The 20,293-nt window shown below is 36.9% G+C and overlaps 2 protein-coding genes across 2 annotated transcripts; both read left to right on the forward strand.

The window, feature by feature from the left end:
- Positions 1-1,883: 1,883 nt before the first annotated feature.
- On the forward strand, positions 1,884-8,701 carry LOC128622195 (prolyl 4-hydroxylase subunit alpha-1-like; the record flags this gene model as incomplete). The annotated part of the gene is made up of 8 exons (XM_053648514.1): positions 1,884-2,035; positions 3,474-3,593; positions 3,698-3,937; positions 4,205-4,377; positions 7,679-7,855; positions 8,215-8,285; positions 8,470-8,569; positions 8,696-8,701. Coding segments are annotated over 8 exons (1,039 nt in total), but the record flags the coding sequence as incomplete, so codon positions are not given.
- Positions 8,702-15,439: 6,738 nt separating this feature from the next.
- On the forward strand, positions 15,440-16,781 carry LOC128622750 (prolyl 4-hydroxylase subunit alpha-2). The gene is made up of 4 exons (XM_053649467.1): positions 15,440-15,782; positions 15,872-15,940; positions 16,018-16,114; positions 16,265-16,781. Exons 1-4 carry the CDS (start codon positions 15,639-15,641, stop codon positions 16,333-16,335), a joined length of 381 nt encoding a protein of 126 aa, XP_053505442.1. The 5' UTR covers positions 15,440-15,638; the 3' UTR covers positions 16,336-16,781.
- The last annotated feature ends 3,512 nt before the right edge of the window (positions 16,782-20,293 follow it).

Raw genomic sequence — 20,293 nt, forward strand, 5'->3', positions numbered from 1 at the left:
GGAGCGTCTGTCCATGTGCCTCCCAGTCCAGGGTGTACCCCGCCTTGTGCCCGATGCTCCCTGGGATAGGCTCCACGTTTCCCCGTGACCCTGAAAAGGATAAAGCGGTATAGAAGATGGATGGATCGATCGATGGATGGATGTCCTTGTGCCTGCGCTCTGAGGCAGACTTGGCTTAGGGAGCCTAAATAGGGAAGATCTGCCTTATGCTTGAGCTATATGAAATATATTGCATATGAAATATAGTGAAATATGAAATATAAAAAATATGAAATATATTGCAAAGAACAATAAAGAAAAATATGAAATATATTGCAAAGAACTATTACTGTAAAATTAAATTTAGGCCATTATCAGTCCTTTAAATGGCTTGTACAGATGTAACATTTTTAAATCATTATTACTACGGAAACAGAATTTGTATAATACTTTTATAGAAAAAAAACATTTGCTATTTAGCGATTGCTATGAAAAACAAAAACTCTTAATATTCCCCTTGCTGAAATCTACATGAGACTGCATAGATTACACAAGTTAAAGTAAGGTATAGACATGCATTTAAAACCATTATGTCTTACTCAATTGGCATTAGTCACGCTCTTTCACAAACAGTTATGGTACGTAACCATATTATTAAAGGTTTACTTTAGACAAGTGGAGCATTCAGGACTTCAGGAGCATTACCATGTGAGCCTAGCTTTTAGCAGACAGCTATTTATCACCCAGTGTTGCTAACACTGTAATTCCTCTGAAGAGTCTTGCACCATCACAATTCTTCTGTATTCAGCAGCACCTCTAATGCATCTGCCTGGTTGTTGTGCATTGTTCTAGTAACAGAACATTCACCGGAACATTCAACACAAAAATGGAGATAAAGTGGATTATTTTTCTGATACTGGACACTTGTTTTGGGCTCAATGAGTTCTACTCTTCAACAGGTATATAAAGTTAATTTAATTTTCCTTACTATGTTTACACAGTATTTGTGGTGATAACAAATACAGGCATGTTGGTTGTCACATGATACTTAATAAGCATACCTATAATAAAACACAATTACTTAAATACAATAAACATTAAATAATAAATTAACTTAATAAATAAGCATACTACTATATTTAAGAAATGAGTATGTAATATTTATTTAACATTTTAAGTGCATTTAAACATACCTAAAAGTCTAATAATATGCATTATTATTTTGTCTAGCATAAATTAAAAACCAAAATGAAATCGACCAATGAACTGGGATTTTACTGAGAGAAGAATATACATTAGTCATATAAAATCTTAGAGCAATGTTTTCAGGGACTGTTATTCAAAAATTTTTAAAATATGAAGTAATATAAGACTAGTGTCTAATACACTATTTAGAATTGTCCCATAAGTCATTATAAATTGTCAGTCTTTCTTCATTTATGAATCGAATTGATGAATTGAAGAGGTGAACTGAAAAATCTTTTGTTAATGTAAATTTTGACCAAATCTACAGACCATATGACCCAGCTCATTGACATAAAGAAAGATGTTTCTCAGTATCTTCAATTCTACATTTCATCGCTGGAAAATCAAACGGATCTATTGAAAAGGTAGAAAATCTAAGAACACATCTACATCTAAGTGTCTATTAAGAAAATAAAATGACTTGTAATTTATGTAATACCATTTCAGGGCTTTTTCTACATTTTTATAATTAAGTACGAGCTTCAATAGACAAGAACAAAAATATATGCAACAATTCTTGTCAGTTTACTTAAGAATAAGAATATCTTGTCACCTTACTGGTGGGTTGGTGGAGATGGTCTGTTTAAAGGAAAGTACCTACTGTCACAAAGTGCTTTGGATAGTGTTTAACAAATCACCTTGCCATTTATTACTGACAGGGCCCTTCAAGGTCTTGATAGTATCTCTGACGATACATCTAAAGACCCAGAAAAGTTCATCAGCAATCCTCTCACCGCTTACAAATTTGTAAGACAGCTAAGAAATGTGGGCACAACCATTCAGAAAATCACGAAGACGAATATCTCCAAGGGTAAGGCTTCAAAAAAATACAAATAGCTTCTTAACTAGACTACTAATAACTTACTATAGTATAAATGAGCTTTAGTAATTTTGACAGGCTTACCTCTGTTAAGATATGTTAAGATTATTCCTAAAGCCTGTAAGGACTGTACTGTGAATGGAAAGTTCAAGAATAAAAATCCCTTTGGTTCCAATAAACTGGCAAAATAGTATTTATTATAATACAACCCCAATTCTGAAAAATATAGGACAGTATGGAAAATGCAGAAAAAAGTCATTTGAAATTCAGTTACCCTGTATTATATTGAAAACACATTATTAGATGTTTTACTTTGTGAATTTAATTTATTTTTGAAAACATACATTCATTTCAAATCTGATGACTGTAACACACTCCAAAAACATAATCCTACTGTTGGGACAGACAACAGTTTACCACTGTGTAACATCACTTTTTCATTTAATAACACTTATTAAGCATTTAGGCACTGAAGACATCAGTTGGTTATGTTTAGCAAGGGGAATTTTCCCCCATTCATCCATTATGCATTTCTTTAGCTGCGCAACTGTATGGGGCCTTCATTGCCTTATTTTGCACTTCATAATGCGCCACACATTCTCAATTGGAGACAGGTCATGACTGCAGCAGGCCATGCTAGCACCAGCACTGTCTGCTTATGCAACAATGCACTTGAAAGCCGGGCAGAATGTGGTTTGGTGTTGTCCTGCTCTGGATGGCAGCATATATTGCTCCAAAATGTGTACATCTTTCTGCATTAATGCTGCCCTCCCAGATGTACAAGTTACCCATACCATGGGCACTGACACACCCCCATACCATGACAGACACTGGCTTTTGGTCCTGAGTTTGGATGGTCCTTTTCCTCTTTTCCCCGGAGAACACGGTGGCTGTTTTGTTCCAAAACTATTTGAAAAGACTTGTCGGACCACACAACACAATTCCACTGTTCTACTGTCAATCTCAGATGAGACAGAGCCCAGAGACGTCTGTGACGTTTCTGGACAGTGTTGATGTATATATATATGTATATACAATATAAGTTTATATTATATAAATAATAAAATGTACGAATATTAAATTACTAATAAAAACTTACTTGTGGTTTCTGTTACTCGCTGCCTTTAGGAATATTTTTTTTCTCAGATTAATGGCAAAAGTACTTTTTAGTATAATTCCAAAATATTCTTCTGTGCATTGAAAAAGAAATTATTCTAATGAGATTCTAATGGACAGTTGTTGCAACTTAAGTGCTAAGAAATAGGCTACTATTTCTTCAGTACCATAATAGGGAAACATCACCCACATGGATGACTTAAAAGCTATTTAGGTTTGGTGCTTCATCACATCTATATCCCATTTTATGGTCCAGAATTCCAATTATCATTGTTACACAATATGTGTATTTTTTATCATTTCATATGTACAGATTTAGACATGCTATTGTCAAAAACTCAGCTCCTTCCCAATGAAAATAATTTGGATGGCATAGCAGTCGCCATCATCAGACTGCAGGAACTTTATAGGCTAGATCCAAAGGACATGATTGGTGAGTTTCATAATTATTTGTTACTTAATGGAACTTACTTGCTACTTTACATTATTTGTTCTTTTACTCATGTTTACCACTTCATTATTCTGTGTTATTTTAAGGGTTAGAATCTCACTCTGCCCTAAGCCCAGATGGGTGTTTCCACATTGCAGTGATTGCTCACCAGAATCAGCAGTTCCAGTGTGCCATTCTCTGGATTCAGGAGACTATGAGGAAGCTCCATGAGGGAGCAGAAGCTGTGGTGACCAAACAGAACGTTCTGACTCTTCTTACCTCTATTCAGTTTGACGTGTGCAACCTACACTTTGCTCTTGGAGTAACACAGCTACTAATGCACAATGGTAACTCTTGTGATGTTTTTGTAATACATATGTGTCTTTAGAAAGAATTTAGAAAGATCTCACTTTTTGAAATTGGAAAAAACATGACTGTAAAAAACACTCCTTTACATACTCACAAGTAGTTAGACCTTGTTTCTTAACACTAACATGCTTTTTTAAATACATTTTTAAACAAAATGTTACATGTGACATATTTTACATTTTAAATAAAATGTTTCTAAGTCATAATTTCTTCTTAAAGTAAATAAGGTATCTCATCCTCCACAGATAATTTAAATTTGAAGACTATACTCCAGCCTGCATATACCAACAGCCTGATAGAGAATATTAAAAACTGGGATGGAATGCAACACTTCATTACTCCCTTTGACATGTCTGCTCTTCATCGTCCAATGCAAAATGGATATGAGGCCTTGTGTAGAGGGCAGGGGATCAAAATGGTAAATAGACTAAGTGGCATAAAATTAGGCTTGTGCAATAATATGATTTTATAGAGATAGCAAAACCATTGGTACAGTACATTGTTCAAAAGAAAGAATGCACTGATGAGCAGTGTTGGGTAAGTTACTCAAAAAAAGTAGTCAGATTTTTTATTACATTACTGATTACTGCATGTAAAAAGTGATCATATTACTAATTACTTTCCTTTCAAGTTACTTTCAAAACCTACCAAACTTACAAAAATACACTACAAAGTGAAAGTTCTTTCAGTAATTTTAGTGCGCATCAATGTATGACATGTTCAGAAAAATTTTCTCAGTTCACTGAAGACTAAAATTACAACACCACTGTCTTCTTTTATGATGTTCAGTTACGTGGTGACAAACCGCTCCAATGGAGAATTATTCGGGGCTAAAGGAAAAATCTTTGGGGCTACAGCCCTGAATGTCCAGGCCAGGTTATGTCCCTGGCAGCTGTGCAAAACATGATTTATTTTAAAAATGCATTTTACTTAATTTTGTTTTATTAACAATAAATTTGTAATGCAGGTAACGTAATTTTATTGACATCAGTAACTGTAATCAAATTACATAAATTTAAAATGTAATGCGTTACTGCATTATCAGAAAAAGTCATTAGAATACAGCAACATGTTACTTTGTGACATGTAATACCCAAATCTGCTGAGTTGCAAATGATGTCAAATCTTGTTCAAATCATGTGATTATATAAAGCATTGCTGAGATACGGCCTCACTTCCTTTTAGCAACTTCAAATTTGTTTGCAGATTATGGAAGAAATATAACAGTTTGTATTGGAGAAACAAAAATCGGAGACACTTTTTTTATGGAATGATCTTACAATGCCATGATCCAAAGTTTGAGATAATCGGGAAAAAATTGTAAGAAAAGAAGCCAAAAACATTTTTAAATTGAATTGACCAACATGACCACCTCCCTGTTTGGCAGATCACAAAATTCATTACATGTCAAACTTTTGACAACTAATAAGGAATCAGGAGAAATCATGATTGCAGGTTAAGTGGTTCAAAAGTTATTAGCAGTTTTACTAATTTGTGAATCATCAGACAAAACTTTTTGGAGACCTTTAGGACAAGGTCATTTATTCATCTACAAAGTTTAGTCAAAATCCATCCCACCCTTCCTGAGATATAGCCTCAGTCCCTGTTAGGTGACTTCACCATCACATTGTTTGCATGTTATGGATGAACCTTCCATCATATCAAAAATCTAAGGAACAGATTGGTCTCCTGATGCTCTCTTCCCAATATCATGGTTATTCAAAATAATTTGCAGGAGAAGAAGCAGAAAAAACTCAAAATGGCTTCATGTTTGAGATATCACAAATTCCCAAGGTCAGCAGCACCCAGCATATTCAAGAGAATCAATAGATGTTGAGTGGTTCATAAGTTATTAACAATTTTACTAATATGTAAATTATAGCATCACCTAGTGGTACATATAGACAAAATTTCTTGGAGTCCCAAATTTGTTTGCACATTATGTATGAACTGTACTGTATATAATAATATCAGAGAAACAACTTTTTATGCTGCCTGCCAAATTTGGTCATGATTGGACAAAATTTGTAGGCGAAACATAACAACTGTTTCTGAAAAAATAAAAAATGGCCAACTTCCTGTTTGAGAAACCACAAATTCATTACACCCACAACATCAGCACCTTTAAGGGACTAAGAATCTTGATTTAAGGCTGAGTGTTTCAAAAGTTATGAGCAATTTTACAAATTTGTTAATTACAGTATAACACCACCTAGAGATGAATTTAGAGAAATCTTTCTGGGGACCCTTAACATGAGGTCTGTCTCCTACCTGTGTGCCAATTAACAATTTGTAGAAGTTGAAGCTAAAAATTTTTTTTAAATGGCTGACTTCCTGTTTGAGAAATCACAAATTCATTACACTCACAACATTGGCACATTCAAAGCACTTTCAATAGAGCAAAATAAGAATCTTGATTTAATGTTGAGTGTCCCAAAAACTATGAGCAATTTATCTTAATTATAGCACAATCTAGAAGTGAATTTAGACAAACCTTCTTGGAGAAACTTAGGGTAAGCAGTAATTTGAAAAAAAAAAAAAACAAAAACAAACAAACAATGATTTGATTTTTGGGAAAATCAGATGAGCGGTATAGGAGGAGTTTGAAAAAGTAGGTTTTCAAGAAAATTTTAAATGGTGGGAAAATTTTCATGATAGAAGATGACATCATAGGGTGTATTTGACTCTGCATGAGTCACGAATCAGAAAACATAATTTTCTAGCCTTTACAGTTCAAAGGTTATCAGTATAAAAATGAATAAAAAAATTTGTGCTATTGGTGGTGCTACAAGGATTGAGATAGCAGCTCCAAATTTGCTATGGTAACATTTCAGACTGTCCCACCTATCTGTGTAAAATGTTATAATGTTCTTAAGGTCTATGGGCTGCCATAGACTCAACAGTGGAAGAAGAAGAAGAAGAAGAAGAAGAAGAAGAAGAAGAACAAAGTAAAGTAAAAAACAAAGAAAAAAAAGGTGCCTACGCACCTGTTGTGCTTAGCCCGTAATAATGATGAAGGACATGCAATCACTCTAGGGAACCTATGCACCTTCAGTGCTTGGCCCCTTAAAAAGACCAACAAATTCTGGAACAATATTCTATGGACAGACGAGACAAAGATCAACTTTTACCAGAATGGTGGGAAGAGAATAGCATGGATAAGGGATGGAATTACTTGTGATCAGAACATTACCTCATCTTATGGCATACACATGCATAGCTGCCAGTGGAGTTGGCTCATTTATTGTTGACAAAATCATAAGGATGAATTATGAAATGTATAGGGCTATGATCTGTTTAGCTTCAGCCACATGCTTCAAAACACATTGGATAGTGCTGCACAATGCAGATGGACAATGATTTGAAACATAATTCGAAAAGCAACCCAAAACTTTTTAGGGCAAAGAAGTGAAATATTCTGCAATGGCCAAGTCAATCACCAGACCTGAATCTATTTGAGCATGGAATTCACATGCTGAAGGCAAGACTGAAGACAAAACCCCCAAAGAACAAGTAGGAACCGAATGCATATATAAAAAACTTCATAAAGTTCAAGTTAAAAAGATAAACATTTGCATTATTTAATTTAATGTCAACTCCTATATAGTGTGGTAGACAGCTAAAATAAAATGTTCAAATATTAATGGACCTGATTGTATTTATGCTTCTATAATAATATTTTTCCAAATACAATATTATTTTCTTATTTTCACTTGTAGAACCCTAAGAGACAGAAGAAATTGGTTTGTAGGTACATGACAGGTGAAGGGAGCCCTCAGCTGATATATGCCCCTGCTAAAGAAGAGGAGGAATGGGATGAGCCCCTCATCCTCAGATACCATGACATAATTTCCTTAAGTGAGATAGAGGTCATCAAAAGACTTTCTAGGCCAAAGGTGAATCTGACACTTTTTCCTTACCTTAACATTTTTTTCCTTTTTGCCTTCAATTTCAAAATCTTTTTCATTTTATTCTTCGTATGTACATTATGTAACAGTAGTGCAGAGATTTTTTGTGATTGAAAAAAGAAAAAGAAAAAAAAACAGCCATTGACGATCATTCATAGATATTGTTGCAGTTGTTGACAAAAGCTGATTTGGGGTATGATGGTAATGACTGCTGTAGTTTAAAGATTGATATTTGATGTGCTTTTTGTGTACCTGTAAAAAAAAAAAAAAGATGAAAGGATTCTACAAATTACAGTAGTTTATTTAATATAAACAAATAATTCATGCCCTTTTCTTTTCATCCATAGCTTGCCAGAGCTAAAGTTTCAGACCCGGTTACTGGGAAGTTCGTTTACACCACAGTGCGAGTTTCAAAGAGGTATGACCTGTGAAAAATAACCAGTTTCCATTTAGCAAATCTGGCATTTGTTATGATGACCTACCTCTCCTAATTAAGCTATGTTTCCCTGGTTGTATATAGCATCTAATACGATGCATCTAATAACCTCTCACACCCTTGAAAGTTAAGACAGTAGCTAAGCAGGAATCTTTATCTCTTTCAGTGCATGGTTGTCTAATGATGAGAGTCCTGTAGTTGCCCGTGTCAATCAGAGACTAGCTGACATCACTGGTTTGGACATGAATACTGCTGAAGAACTTCAGGTAAAGCTATTGAAGATTTGATCTTTTTTTTTTTTTGCTGCTGCTGCTGCTGCTGGTGCAGTGTCTCTAAACTGAAAGCACTTATGTGTGGAAACTGGTATATTTTATTTCTTTAATCCTCTATAGGTTTAGAAAATCACAAGTAAAAGTTTTTTAATCAATATAAACATTAAACCAATACATTTCTACTATACTGTCACATATATATCATTTAAATGTTATATATTTAATAAATCATATGTTATAACATTTACACTCACTGGCCACTGAACACTATACTAACACTGGGTAGTGCCCCCTTTACTCTTAGAACAGCTTCAATTCTTCATGGCAACATTCCTTTGAGATTCTGGTCCATGTTGGTATGATTACATCACATAATTGGTACAGATTTGTCAGCTGTACATTTATGCTGCAAATCTCTCTTTCTACCAAATCCCAAATGTGTTCAGTTGGATTCAGATCTGGTGACTGTGGGGGTTATTAATGGTCCCTTAACTCATTGTCATGTTCATGGAACTAGTTTGAGATGACTTGTGCTTTGTGACATGGTGCTCATGATGGAAGTAGCCACTATAGTATAGTAATATAATGTGGTCATGAAGGAACACACATGGTCAGGAACAATACTCAGATAGACTATGGCATTCAAACAATTCATTTTATTAAGGAGCCTGTTACCTATTAAGGGGCCAAGAACATATTCCCCACACCATTACACCATCACCACCACCAACCTGAACTGTTGACACAAGGCAGGTTGGATTCATGCTGTTCACACCCTGCACCCTCCAATACAGTCCTGACCCATTTTCATTTATGGCATCTTTCTCTCTCATTTTTAAAAATCTTAAATAGATCTTTTTGATGTTTCTTCTTTTCACTGTGGTTATTGCTTTGTTATTATAAGAAGCCAAACATTTCAGAACTAAGCCTTCACAAACCAAGTCATTGATTATTATTGCACTCAGCTAAAATTGAGTTGTTAATAATTCAGACTTATTTGCAAGATTGCAATTTTACTTTCAAACTAGAAGGTTAAAGTAAATGGATGATGTTGGCTTGACAGAGCCTCCTAAACATGCTAAAGATTTAAACAATATTACAGTGTTTTATTTCATTGCTTTTTAAATATTAAACCAGTTGAGTGTTAAGCATGTAACAACCTAAAGTGTTATAATGATTACATGTTAAAATCTTAAAGATTGTGTTTAAAGGTTAAAACCTTAAAAAAGTGGAAATACGTTTACAGATTTAAACATTGAATAGTTTGCTAACCAGTGATAACCCTGTTTGTTGCTAGAGCCTTGCTAGGTGGTTGCTAGGGTGATGCTAATTGGTTGCTGTGATATCTCAGTTGGTTGCTAGGGTGTTGCTGGGTGCTTGAAAATGCTAACACAGTTGGTTGCTAGGTTGTTGGTATGTGGTTGCTATGCTAACCCAGTTGGTTGTTAGATGGTTGCAATGCTACCACAGTTGGTTGTGAGGGTGTTGCTAGGTGCTTGGTATAATATTCCAGTTGGTTGCTAGGGTGTTGCTAGATGGTTGCTATGCTGTTCCAGGCGGTTGATATATAGCTGTTGCCTTAGCTAGAGTCTTTCTAGAAGGTTTTAGTATGATTCCAGGTGGTTACTAGGTTGTAGCGAACTAGTTGCTAAGCAAACTAATCTGACTACCAGGGTATCATTTGGTTGCTATTACAGGACATGTGTTACTAGTTTTAATTGGCTTCAGCATATCTGAAAGAAGGATATCTGAAAGAAAGGCTCAAATCGTGTGAAAGCAGGAGCAACGAAGTATTTTCAGTGTATTCCTATGAGACACACACACACACACACACAGACTCACACGCTTTGGAGCATTGCTATTTGGCAACTGTACTTGCAATCTTTCCTAGAAGCACATAAGGTGGGGGAAATAAGTATTGAACTGGTTAATATTGTTTTCAGTAAATATATTTCAAATTAGAATATTCACATGAAATTCTCACCAAACATCAGTATTAACTCAAGAAATCCAGAAATATACAAATTCACAACATTAAAGTCCATAAATAGTTATGTGTAATAAAGTGGAATTTCACAGGAAAAAAGTATTGAACACACTAAGAAAAAGCAGTTCTCCAAGGCAATGTAAGGCAAAGAACCAGCTGAAATCCATAAGTAATTATACCCCCTGTGCAAATTAATATCAGCTGGGTTAGTAAATTGATGGTCTATAAAAAGGCTTTTCATTACCAGTCACACAAGAAACATTTCATGATGGGTAAAAGCAAAGAGCTCTCCCAAGACCATCGCAACCTTATTGTTGCAAAATATATTGATGGAATCGGATACAGATGTATTTCAAAACTTCTGAATCCTCCGGTAAGCACCATTGGGGCCATTATCCGCAAGTGGAAGCAACATCACTCCATCATCAAACGGCCACGCACAGGAGCTCCTCGCAAGATTTCTGACCAGAGAGTCAGAAGAATAGTCAGAAGAGTAGCCCAAGAGCCAAGGACCACTTGGTAAGAGCTCCAGAAACACCTGGAGGCAGCAGGTGCCATCGTCACAGAGAAAACGATAGGCAATGCACTCCACTGCTCACGCTCACCCCGCAAGACTCCATTACTAAAGAAAAGTTTGCTACAACTCATTTGGACAAGCCTATGAAATACTTGGAGAGTGTAGTCTGGTCAGACAAGATCAAAATTGTACTTTTTGGCTGTCATACTACACGCTATGTTTTTTCATTCCAACAGAAGCCACACCTAAGTCTACTGACAGCCAAGGTCAACTGATTAAACAGATGGAATCAGGTGTGGCTCTTGCTTGATTGGCATGAAAACCTACACCCACACCACCCTTTGTGGATGTCATGGTAAATTCCAAAGAGGCGTAGAACTACATTAGCCCCAGCATGTCACATTTCTCAAGCATTCTTACCTGTGTCTCATCGCACCTTTATTAGCACCACTATATATACTGTAATTCTAGTTTTTTTAGTGTCTGGTTGTCAAGCATTTGTTGCAATGGTTTTGTGTTGTTGTGTGTGTGAGAGCGCCACAATTTTGCCCATAGTATGTATGTTCTTTACTTTGTTACCACAGTTCATGTTATTGTCCTTGTTTTCAAGTCTTTTACTGTTTTGTTAGCACTTTACTTAATAAAATAATCTGCACTTGCATCTGCCTTCGCCTCCCAAATGTGACAAAGCTTGACTGATGACATGGATGCAGCGGCTTTTTTCACCATCCAAAAAGCCATCCTGGAGAAAAACTGCCTGATGTGGAAACTACAGGGGAAGGGAAGTTGGGTCAGACCCACTCAGAAATGGCTCGATGCCAGGTGCCCCCTCAGGAAATTCTTTGAGGAGGGGGCTCCCAACCTAGGTAAACTCATCTCCCACCCTCCTTGTTCGACTTTGGTTGCTCTGCTTTCTTACTCAGCTGAGGTCATTACTCCGCTGCCTGGTTCCACTGAGGACATCCCCTACCCCTCTGCTCTGCAGAAGATACCATTACAGCTCATGGCCTCACCACTCTGTCTCTATGCTCTGCTTCCAATGTCACTACGCCACCGGGCTCCACTGTCAGTCGCTCTGACTTCCTACTCTACTGAGGACGTCGCTCTGCCTCCTTGCTCTGCTGAGGACATCACTCCTCCCCCTGCTACACTGTGTATATGGCTACCCCCTCTTGTATCATGGAGAACATTGCTCCCCTATGAAGGTAAAATGATGCCTAAAAGATTTGCATGCACGGGGTAAGATTTGTAAAAGTGTACATAAGATTGCAACCGTAAATTAAATTTGTATGCACAAGTGAAACTTTGTAAAAGTGTAAATCAAGTTTCAAGTGTAAAAAAAACGATTTGCAGCATTTTTTCTGTCTTTCATAAGTGTAATTCATGTGTTGTGAAACTGCAGCTTCATGGTAATGCGAAATAAATATGATCTCTATTCTTTTGACTTCCATTTTTCCACGCTTACACTTTTCCCACTTTTTTTTTTTTGCTGAAATATGGCCAACAGCATTGCAAGCCTATAAACAGCGATTTGCAAGCAAAAACAATGATGTCAAGAACTGCAAAATGGATTGGCCATGTAGAACCAATCTGTATGTGTAAAAAATAAACTGTTGCAAATGTCTAAATGACTTGTGTATGTAAGGAAAATATTTTCCTGAAATAACCACATATGTACTGTTCCGTCTTTCTTTTAGTTGCACTTAGTTTTGACATGATTCTCTCACTCAGAGTTTTGCCAGCATGAGGGAGAAGGTGGGCCTATCTTGTAGCCAATCAAATGAGTTTCTCATTGACTCTCAATTTACATTTACATTTATATTTATTCATTTAGCAGACGCTTTTATCCAAAGCAACTTACAAATGAGAAAATACAAGCAAAGCGATATATCAAGCAGAGAACAATATAAGTAGTGCTACCAAACAAGATCTGTTAATTGAGTTCCAGAAGACGCAGAGTGCGCAGAATAGAGGTGTAGGTGCCAGAGTAATTTTTTTTTTTTATGGGTTTTTTAAGTATTCACGGAAGAGGTGGGTCTTTAGCTGTTTTTTGAAGATGGTGACAGATTCTGTGGTCCGGATTGAGGTTGTAAGTTCATTCCACCACTGAGGAACAGTTAGCGTGAAGGTTCTTGAAAGGGACCTTGAGCCGTGCTGAGTAGGTACTAGTAAGCGCCAGTCATTGATCGATTGCAGATTGCGTGAGGGAACGTAAGCCTTCAGGAGAGAGTTGAGGTATGAGGGTGCTGTTCCAGACAAGGTCTTGTAGGTGAGCGTCAAGGCCTTGAATTTGAAGCGGGCGGCTACAGGAAGCCAGTGGAGGGAGATGAAGAGGGGCATGACATGGGTTCACTTGGGCTGGTTGAAGACGAGGCGTGGTGCTGCATTCTGAATCATCTGAAGGGGCCTGGACTAGTATCTGTGTAGCCTGTTCGGTGAGGTAGGGTCTGATTTTCTTGATGTTGTACAGGATGAACCTACAGGACTGTGCAGTTGTTGACATGTGGTCCGTAAAGGTCAAGCTGTCATCGAGAATCACCCCAAGGTTCCTGGCCATCCTGGTTGGCTTGAGTGTGGTTGAGCCAAGCTGTACAGTAAGGTTGTGGTTGATTGAGGGACAGGTTGGGATGACGAGAAGCTCAGATTTTGCCAGGTTGAGCTTAAGGTGGTGTTCCCTCATCCAGACCGAGATGTCCGACAGGTAAGCAGAGATACGTGCAGAGATGGATGGCTGGAAGGACAAATAGAGCTGGGTGTCATCAGCATACCAATGATATGAGAAGCCATGAGACTCAATCACCTGCCCTAGAGATGTAGTGTAGATAGAAAAGAGCAGTGGACCCGGAACTGACCCCTGTGGAACGCCAGTTGTGAGTTGCTGTTTCAGAAATACCTCCCCTCCAAGATACCTTGAAGGATCTGTCTGAGAGATAGGATTCCACCTAGCGCAGAACCGTTCTGGTGATGCCCAGGCTGGAGAGATTATCTGATTGGTTCAAAAAACATGCCAGGCACAAGAAGACATCGTTATCTTCATTTGGCTCAGCATCATTCTCGCTGCTGGAATGGTATACACATAATACACATAATTTAAAAAATATATATATTAATGACATTTTTCATTAATTAAATTTTTCATACTGTCCCAAATTTTCAGAATTGGAGCTGTATATAATTATCTAATTATATATACATGAGACACAATAACACAAAACCAGTTCACATTTCATTAGTGATGTCAGGTACTGAGGTCAGGCAAGGAGGCCTGGGGTACAGTCTTCATTCCAATTCATCCAAAAGGTGTTCAGTGGGGTTGAGGTCAGGTCACTCAAGTTCCAATCCAACCAATGATTACTCAGTGAATGCTTAATGTTCACACAAAGATAAGTTAATTTTTCTTTCTCTCTCTTTCTCTCTCTCTCTCTACCAGGTTGCAAATTATGGAATTGGAGGACACTACGAACCACACTATGACTCAACGGTGGGACTCTTTCTGACAACCTTACAAATGCATATAAGTGAACTGTGAAATGTCATATATGTATATCTTTAGTGAACATTTTTATATATGTACACTCAGCAGAAAAAGAAACGTCCTCTCATATTCAACTGCTTTTATTTCCAGCAAATTTCTTAACATGTTTAAATATTTGTATAAACATAAAAAAATTCAACAACTGGGACATAAAGTGAACAAGTTTCACATACATTTGACAAACATAAATGGAATAATGAGTCCCTGAACAAAGGGGGGGGGGGGGGGTCCTCCTGCTGCTTTAAGTACTACAGTGCATCTCATCCTCATGGACTGCACCAGATTTATCAGTTCTTGCTGTGAGTTACCCCACTGTTCCACCAAGGCACCAAGTTCTCAACTGTGCTACAGGGAGATAGGAAGGACAGCTGATTGTCCTTCCTATCTCCTTGTAGCACTGTCTTAGGTGTCATACATTACAGACATTGCAGTTTATTGCTCTGGCCACATCTGCAGTACTCATGACTCCCTGCAGCAGGCCTATGGAATGTTCACGCAGGTGAGCAGGAACCCTAGGCATCTTTCTTCTGGTGTGTTTCAGAGTCGGTAGAAAGGTCTCTTTAGTGTCCTAAGTTATATTAACTGTGACCGTAATTGCCTACCAACTGTTAGTGTCTTAAGGACTGTTCCACAGGTGCATGTGGAATAATTGTTTATGGTTCATTGAACAAACATGAAAAACATTGTTTACACCCTTTCCAATAAAGATCTGTAAAGCTTATTTGGATTTTACTAAATTATCTTTAAAATACAGTCTCCTGAAAAAGGGATGTTTCTTTTTTTGCTGAGTATACATCCATCCATCTACTATACCGCTTATCCTTCAGGGTCACAGGGAACCTGGAGCCTATCCCAGGGAGCATTGGGCACAAGGCGGGATACACCCTGGACAGGGTGGCAATCCATCACAGGGCACAATCACATACACATTCACACACCCATTCATACACTATGGACACTTTGGACATGCCAATCAGCCTACCATGCATGTCTTTGGACTGGGGGAGGAAACCGGGGAACACGGATGAAACCCCCAAATGACACTCCAGCTGTTCAAAAACTTTTGACTGGCAGTGTACATATAAGAACTTTTTTAATTTTGTCGACTGTACAGGTGGAAAATGGCCTTCCATTTACTGAGAAAAGGATTGCAACTGTCCTGCTCTATGTAAGGCCTGACATTCAATGTATTCTACGTTACATTCATACTGTTCCACATTATCTCAGTATCATTAAAAATGAACTGTTCTGTCTCAGATGAGTGATGTTGAAGTTGGTGGGGCCACTGTGTTTCCTGATATTGGTGCTGCACTTCCACCAAAAAGAGTTAGTGAACCTAGTAATCATTTCTACATTTGAATATGATCATGACGCGCATGGCACTCACTTCACTGATTCTACAGGGTTCGGCAGTGATTTGGTTCAACCTACTAAAGAGTGGAGAAGTGGATACCAGAACTTTGCATGCTGCATGCCCAGTTTTTGTAGGCAGTAAGTGGGGTAAGTTTCCAGTAAGCACCTCTGCATAAAATGCTTGGCATATTTGGTTATTTTTATTAATTTACTCAATTTTACTGAAAATTGGAAATAAAATCAGTGCTCACTGATATCCAAGCAACTTCATAATATTTCTTTTAATCTTTGATTTAGTTGCCAATAAGTGGATCTGCTGTCGGGGACAAGAGTTCAGGAGAAGGTGCGCTCTGTCCAAGTCTGACTGAGACTGAAAACTGAAACTTGATGTGTCTGATTTCTCAAGATACTTTTTCCCCATCACAGGGCTTATGAAAGAACTCTACCTAAAGCAAGCTGAAAAGCTTTTCAGAACTAAGATATTTGGCATAGATCAAAGGGGCTGATTAGATTTGTACCAATTTTTTGTAATGTGTATTTGCACAATAAAACACAGAATTGATACGCAAGGTAAATATATATTAGTTTACTATTTAATATGACGTGTAACGTAATAATTGTCATGGTAAAATTTGAGAAACTTTATTAATTGAATATTATAACATTATAATGTTGAATATTTTATATTAGTACTCAACATTGACATTTCAAGAGTAATAATTTTTTAATTACTTAATTTTCCATTCAGATAAAGCAGTGAATGATTAATCTTAATCAAAGGCAGCATTTCAGTGTGCTCTTACTAAACACCAAATCAAACATTGCCACTTGAGAACTTACAAAACACGTTTCCACAAAAACATAAGTTCCAGGTGGAGAAGGTATAAAATACTCATAGTAACAATGGGAATGAATTTACATCATTCCTGATGGATTTGTAGAAAAAAAAAAGTGAATTATCACAGGCAATGAAAAGATTTTTTTAAAGAATTAAAAATGCCAGAATTATGTCAATGCATAGAACACATACACTATATGGCCCTCACTGGGCGGTGGATGGTGTGCTGAATCTGGAATGGGATATCCAAAAATATGGCACATATGGCTGTGATGGGGGCGCACGGTGGCTTAGTGGTTAGCACATTCGCCTCACACTGCCAGGGTTGGGGGTTTGATTCCCGCGGGTCTGTGTGTGCGGAATTTGCATGCTCTCCCCGTGCTGCGGGGGTTTCCTCCCCCAGTCCAAAGACATGCATGGTAGGCTGATTGGCGTGTCTAAAGTGTCTGTAGTGTATGAATGAGTGTGTGTGTGATTGTGTGCCCTGCGATGGACTGGCACCCTGTCCAGGGTGTACCCCACCTTGTGCCCGATGCTCCCTGGGATAGGCTCCCCCGCGACCCTGAAAAGGAGTAAGCGGTTGAAGATGGGTGGATGTGATGGTCAGGTGTCCACATACTTTTGGCCATATAGTGAACATACATACTGCACACAAGCACATCTCCATTTAATGTCTGTCTCATGACCTTCAAAGGGTATTGTGTGTCTTGTCTCTGTATATTCTCTGCTTATCATACCTTTAATTACAATTGAGTGGACACATTATTCAGGAGAGAAATTCAGAACCAAGCCTTGCGGTTTCTATCTCAATGCTACTCAAACATACCATCAAAATAGTTAATTCAAATCAATTCAATTTTATTTGTATAGCGCTTTTAACAATGGACATTGTCTCAAAGCAACTTTACACAAACATATAAACACAGGATAGAGATTTTAAGTGTGTGAATTTATCCCTATTGAGCGAGCCAGTGGCGATGGTGCTGAGGAAAAACTCCCTAAGATGTAAAGAGGAAGAAACCTTGAGAGGAACCAGACTCAGAAGGGAACCCGTCCTCATCTGGGTAAAATATATTATAGTTATATGGAACAACAGGAGGGCAAGGCTTTGTTTGTCTTTGTTGTATTTACCATTTGACAGAGGGGGTTTAAAATGTCCAAACTTATTGTGGTGTTACTGGGCTGCACAGCTGAGGTCTGTTATGTTCTACTTTTCAACAAGTGAGCCTCCACATCGGACAGAAATGGAATCTCATAATCTAACCCTAACTCTTCCCTCATACATATACTCAGGCACAGCAAAAAGACTACGGAAACAAACTAAAAACCCAATTGTAAAACACGTTAAAAATATGGTACGACGTACAAAAATATTTAAAGGACCTACATTCATTGTCGCAATATAGTCCAATATGGGTTAATCGTTTTTTTTGTTCCAGGAAGAGCAGATGCTACGTTCAAATTGTGGGATTATAAGGGACTTAAAATAATCCAAGATCTTTATCTGACAGATTCTGATATTATGATGTCTTTTGAGGAGTTGAGGCTTAAGTTCAGCCTTAATAGGAAACATTTTTTCAAATACCTCCAGCTTAGAAGCTTTATTAAAGCAAATCAAGTTAATGCCATTACTAGACCCACACATTCATCTTTGGAAAAAATTATTATAAAGGATAATTTGAGAAAGGGTATCATATCTGAATTTTATGGGTTGCTGACTTCTTGTTCGTCCGAGGATTCACGGTGTAGGTTGAATGCATGGAAGGAAGACTTGCAGTTTGAAGTTTCGGATGAGGATTGGAAAGTAGCTTGTACTAAGGCTCATACTATGTCTATAAATACACGCCTTAAACTTATACAGTATGAATGGTTAATGCGGACATATGTAGCATCGGTGGAATTAAATAGAGATAATAAAAACGTACCAGACATATGTACAAAATGTATGGAAGCTAGATGAACTTTGTTTCATTGTATTTGGCAATGTAGAAGGACTAAATTATTCTGGAAAGAGGTAAGAGTCATAATGGAAAACATCATTTCAAAACCAATTTTACTGGACCCTAAGCTTTTTCTGTTGGGCTTATACCCAGAGAAACATAATTATAGTAGAAATGAGCGAGCATTTATAGACCTCGGCTTGCTTCATGCCAAAAAATGTGTCGCATTGTTGTGGACAAAGACTCACAGACCAAGTACTACTCAATGGATAAGACAAATGTTGTCGAGCCTTCCATTATAAAGGATAACTTACATATTAAAAGCTAAACAGCAAATATTTGGAAATATATGGAGCCCTTTCATTGATTGTATTAAGGATTTGCATTTAACACATGAGGGAGTGGATGACTAATATTTGTGGACAGTGCGGGTTCCGACTTTGTAAACTTGATATATCCATCAACATATTTTTGTTTCATTTTGTATTCATTACGATTATAAAAGTCAATTGTGAATAGATTATCATTTGCCAAAACAGGAGGAGCATTCTTGTTCTGAGTGTTGTTTGTTTTTTTCTTTCTTTTTTGTTTTTTGTTGGTTTGTTTGTTTGTTTGTTTGATTTTTATATATATACACACATTTTATTTTCCAGAGTAACTGCAGAGTTTTTATGGATGTATAGAATTTGAATGAATGTATATGAATTTAAAATGCTGTATTTCAAAGTGTTATGAAGTTAAAAATAAAAATATTGTGGAAAAAATATATAAATATTATGGTTTTAAATAGAAGATTTTGTTAAATTTTGTTGTCATGTCTATTATAAGTCAACCCAATATAAGGTAGAGATAACAGATTTATATTTATAAGTTAATGTCCAGATGGTACGTGATGAAGTTTAAGCCATCTTGATTTACATGGAGGATTGGATCAGACAATAATGGAGCTTCTTATAAAATTATTATTAAAATGTTAAAGTATTAAAAGTTGAGGATCATGAATATCTACAACTGAAGATTTGGTTGATGTTAGTATGCCACTGGGGATAGCCTTAATTAATTAATTAATTAATTTTTAAAAAAAAATTCTTTATCATTTACAAGTGTATAATTGCCTATTCTTGTCAATACGCTGGTTTACAATTAATATGTTATGCTGGAACCAATTCTCCAAGTACAATGACTTGTAAGTGATATTACCATAGTTCCAGATAAAACATCTATTGGGAGAGAAATTGTGCTTGTACAAATGTGACCAGTATAGTAATGCTTGTTTGTGATAACTAGCCAGGCCAAGCCATAGGCTAGTTGACATTTAATACTATGGATTTTTATAATATTGGGGTGGGACACTTCAGATTCTACAGAACATTTGATTGACATGATACAGAAAATCTGATGAGAAGCTGAAGTGCAGAATGATGTCATCAAAACTGTTGATCCATATTGGTCGTAGAGAGTGACTATAAATTTTGAATGCATATATCTTCTAAATGCAAATTTTGTCATTGTTTTGGAGTACACTAGCTTATAGATAACCTTAAAGCT

Source organism: Ictalurus furcatus, chromosome 18 (genome assembly GCF_023375685.1).
Source record: "Ictalurus furcatus strain D&B chromosome 18, Billie_1.0, whole genome shotgun sequence".
Taxonomy (NCBI): domain Eukaryota; kingdom Metazoa; phylum Chordata; class Actinopteri; order Siluriformes; family Ictaluridae; genus Ictalurus; species Ictalurus furcatus.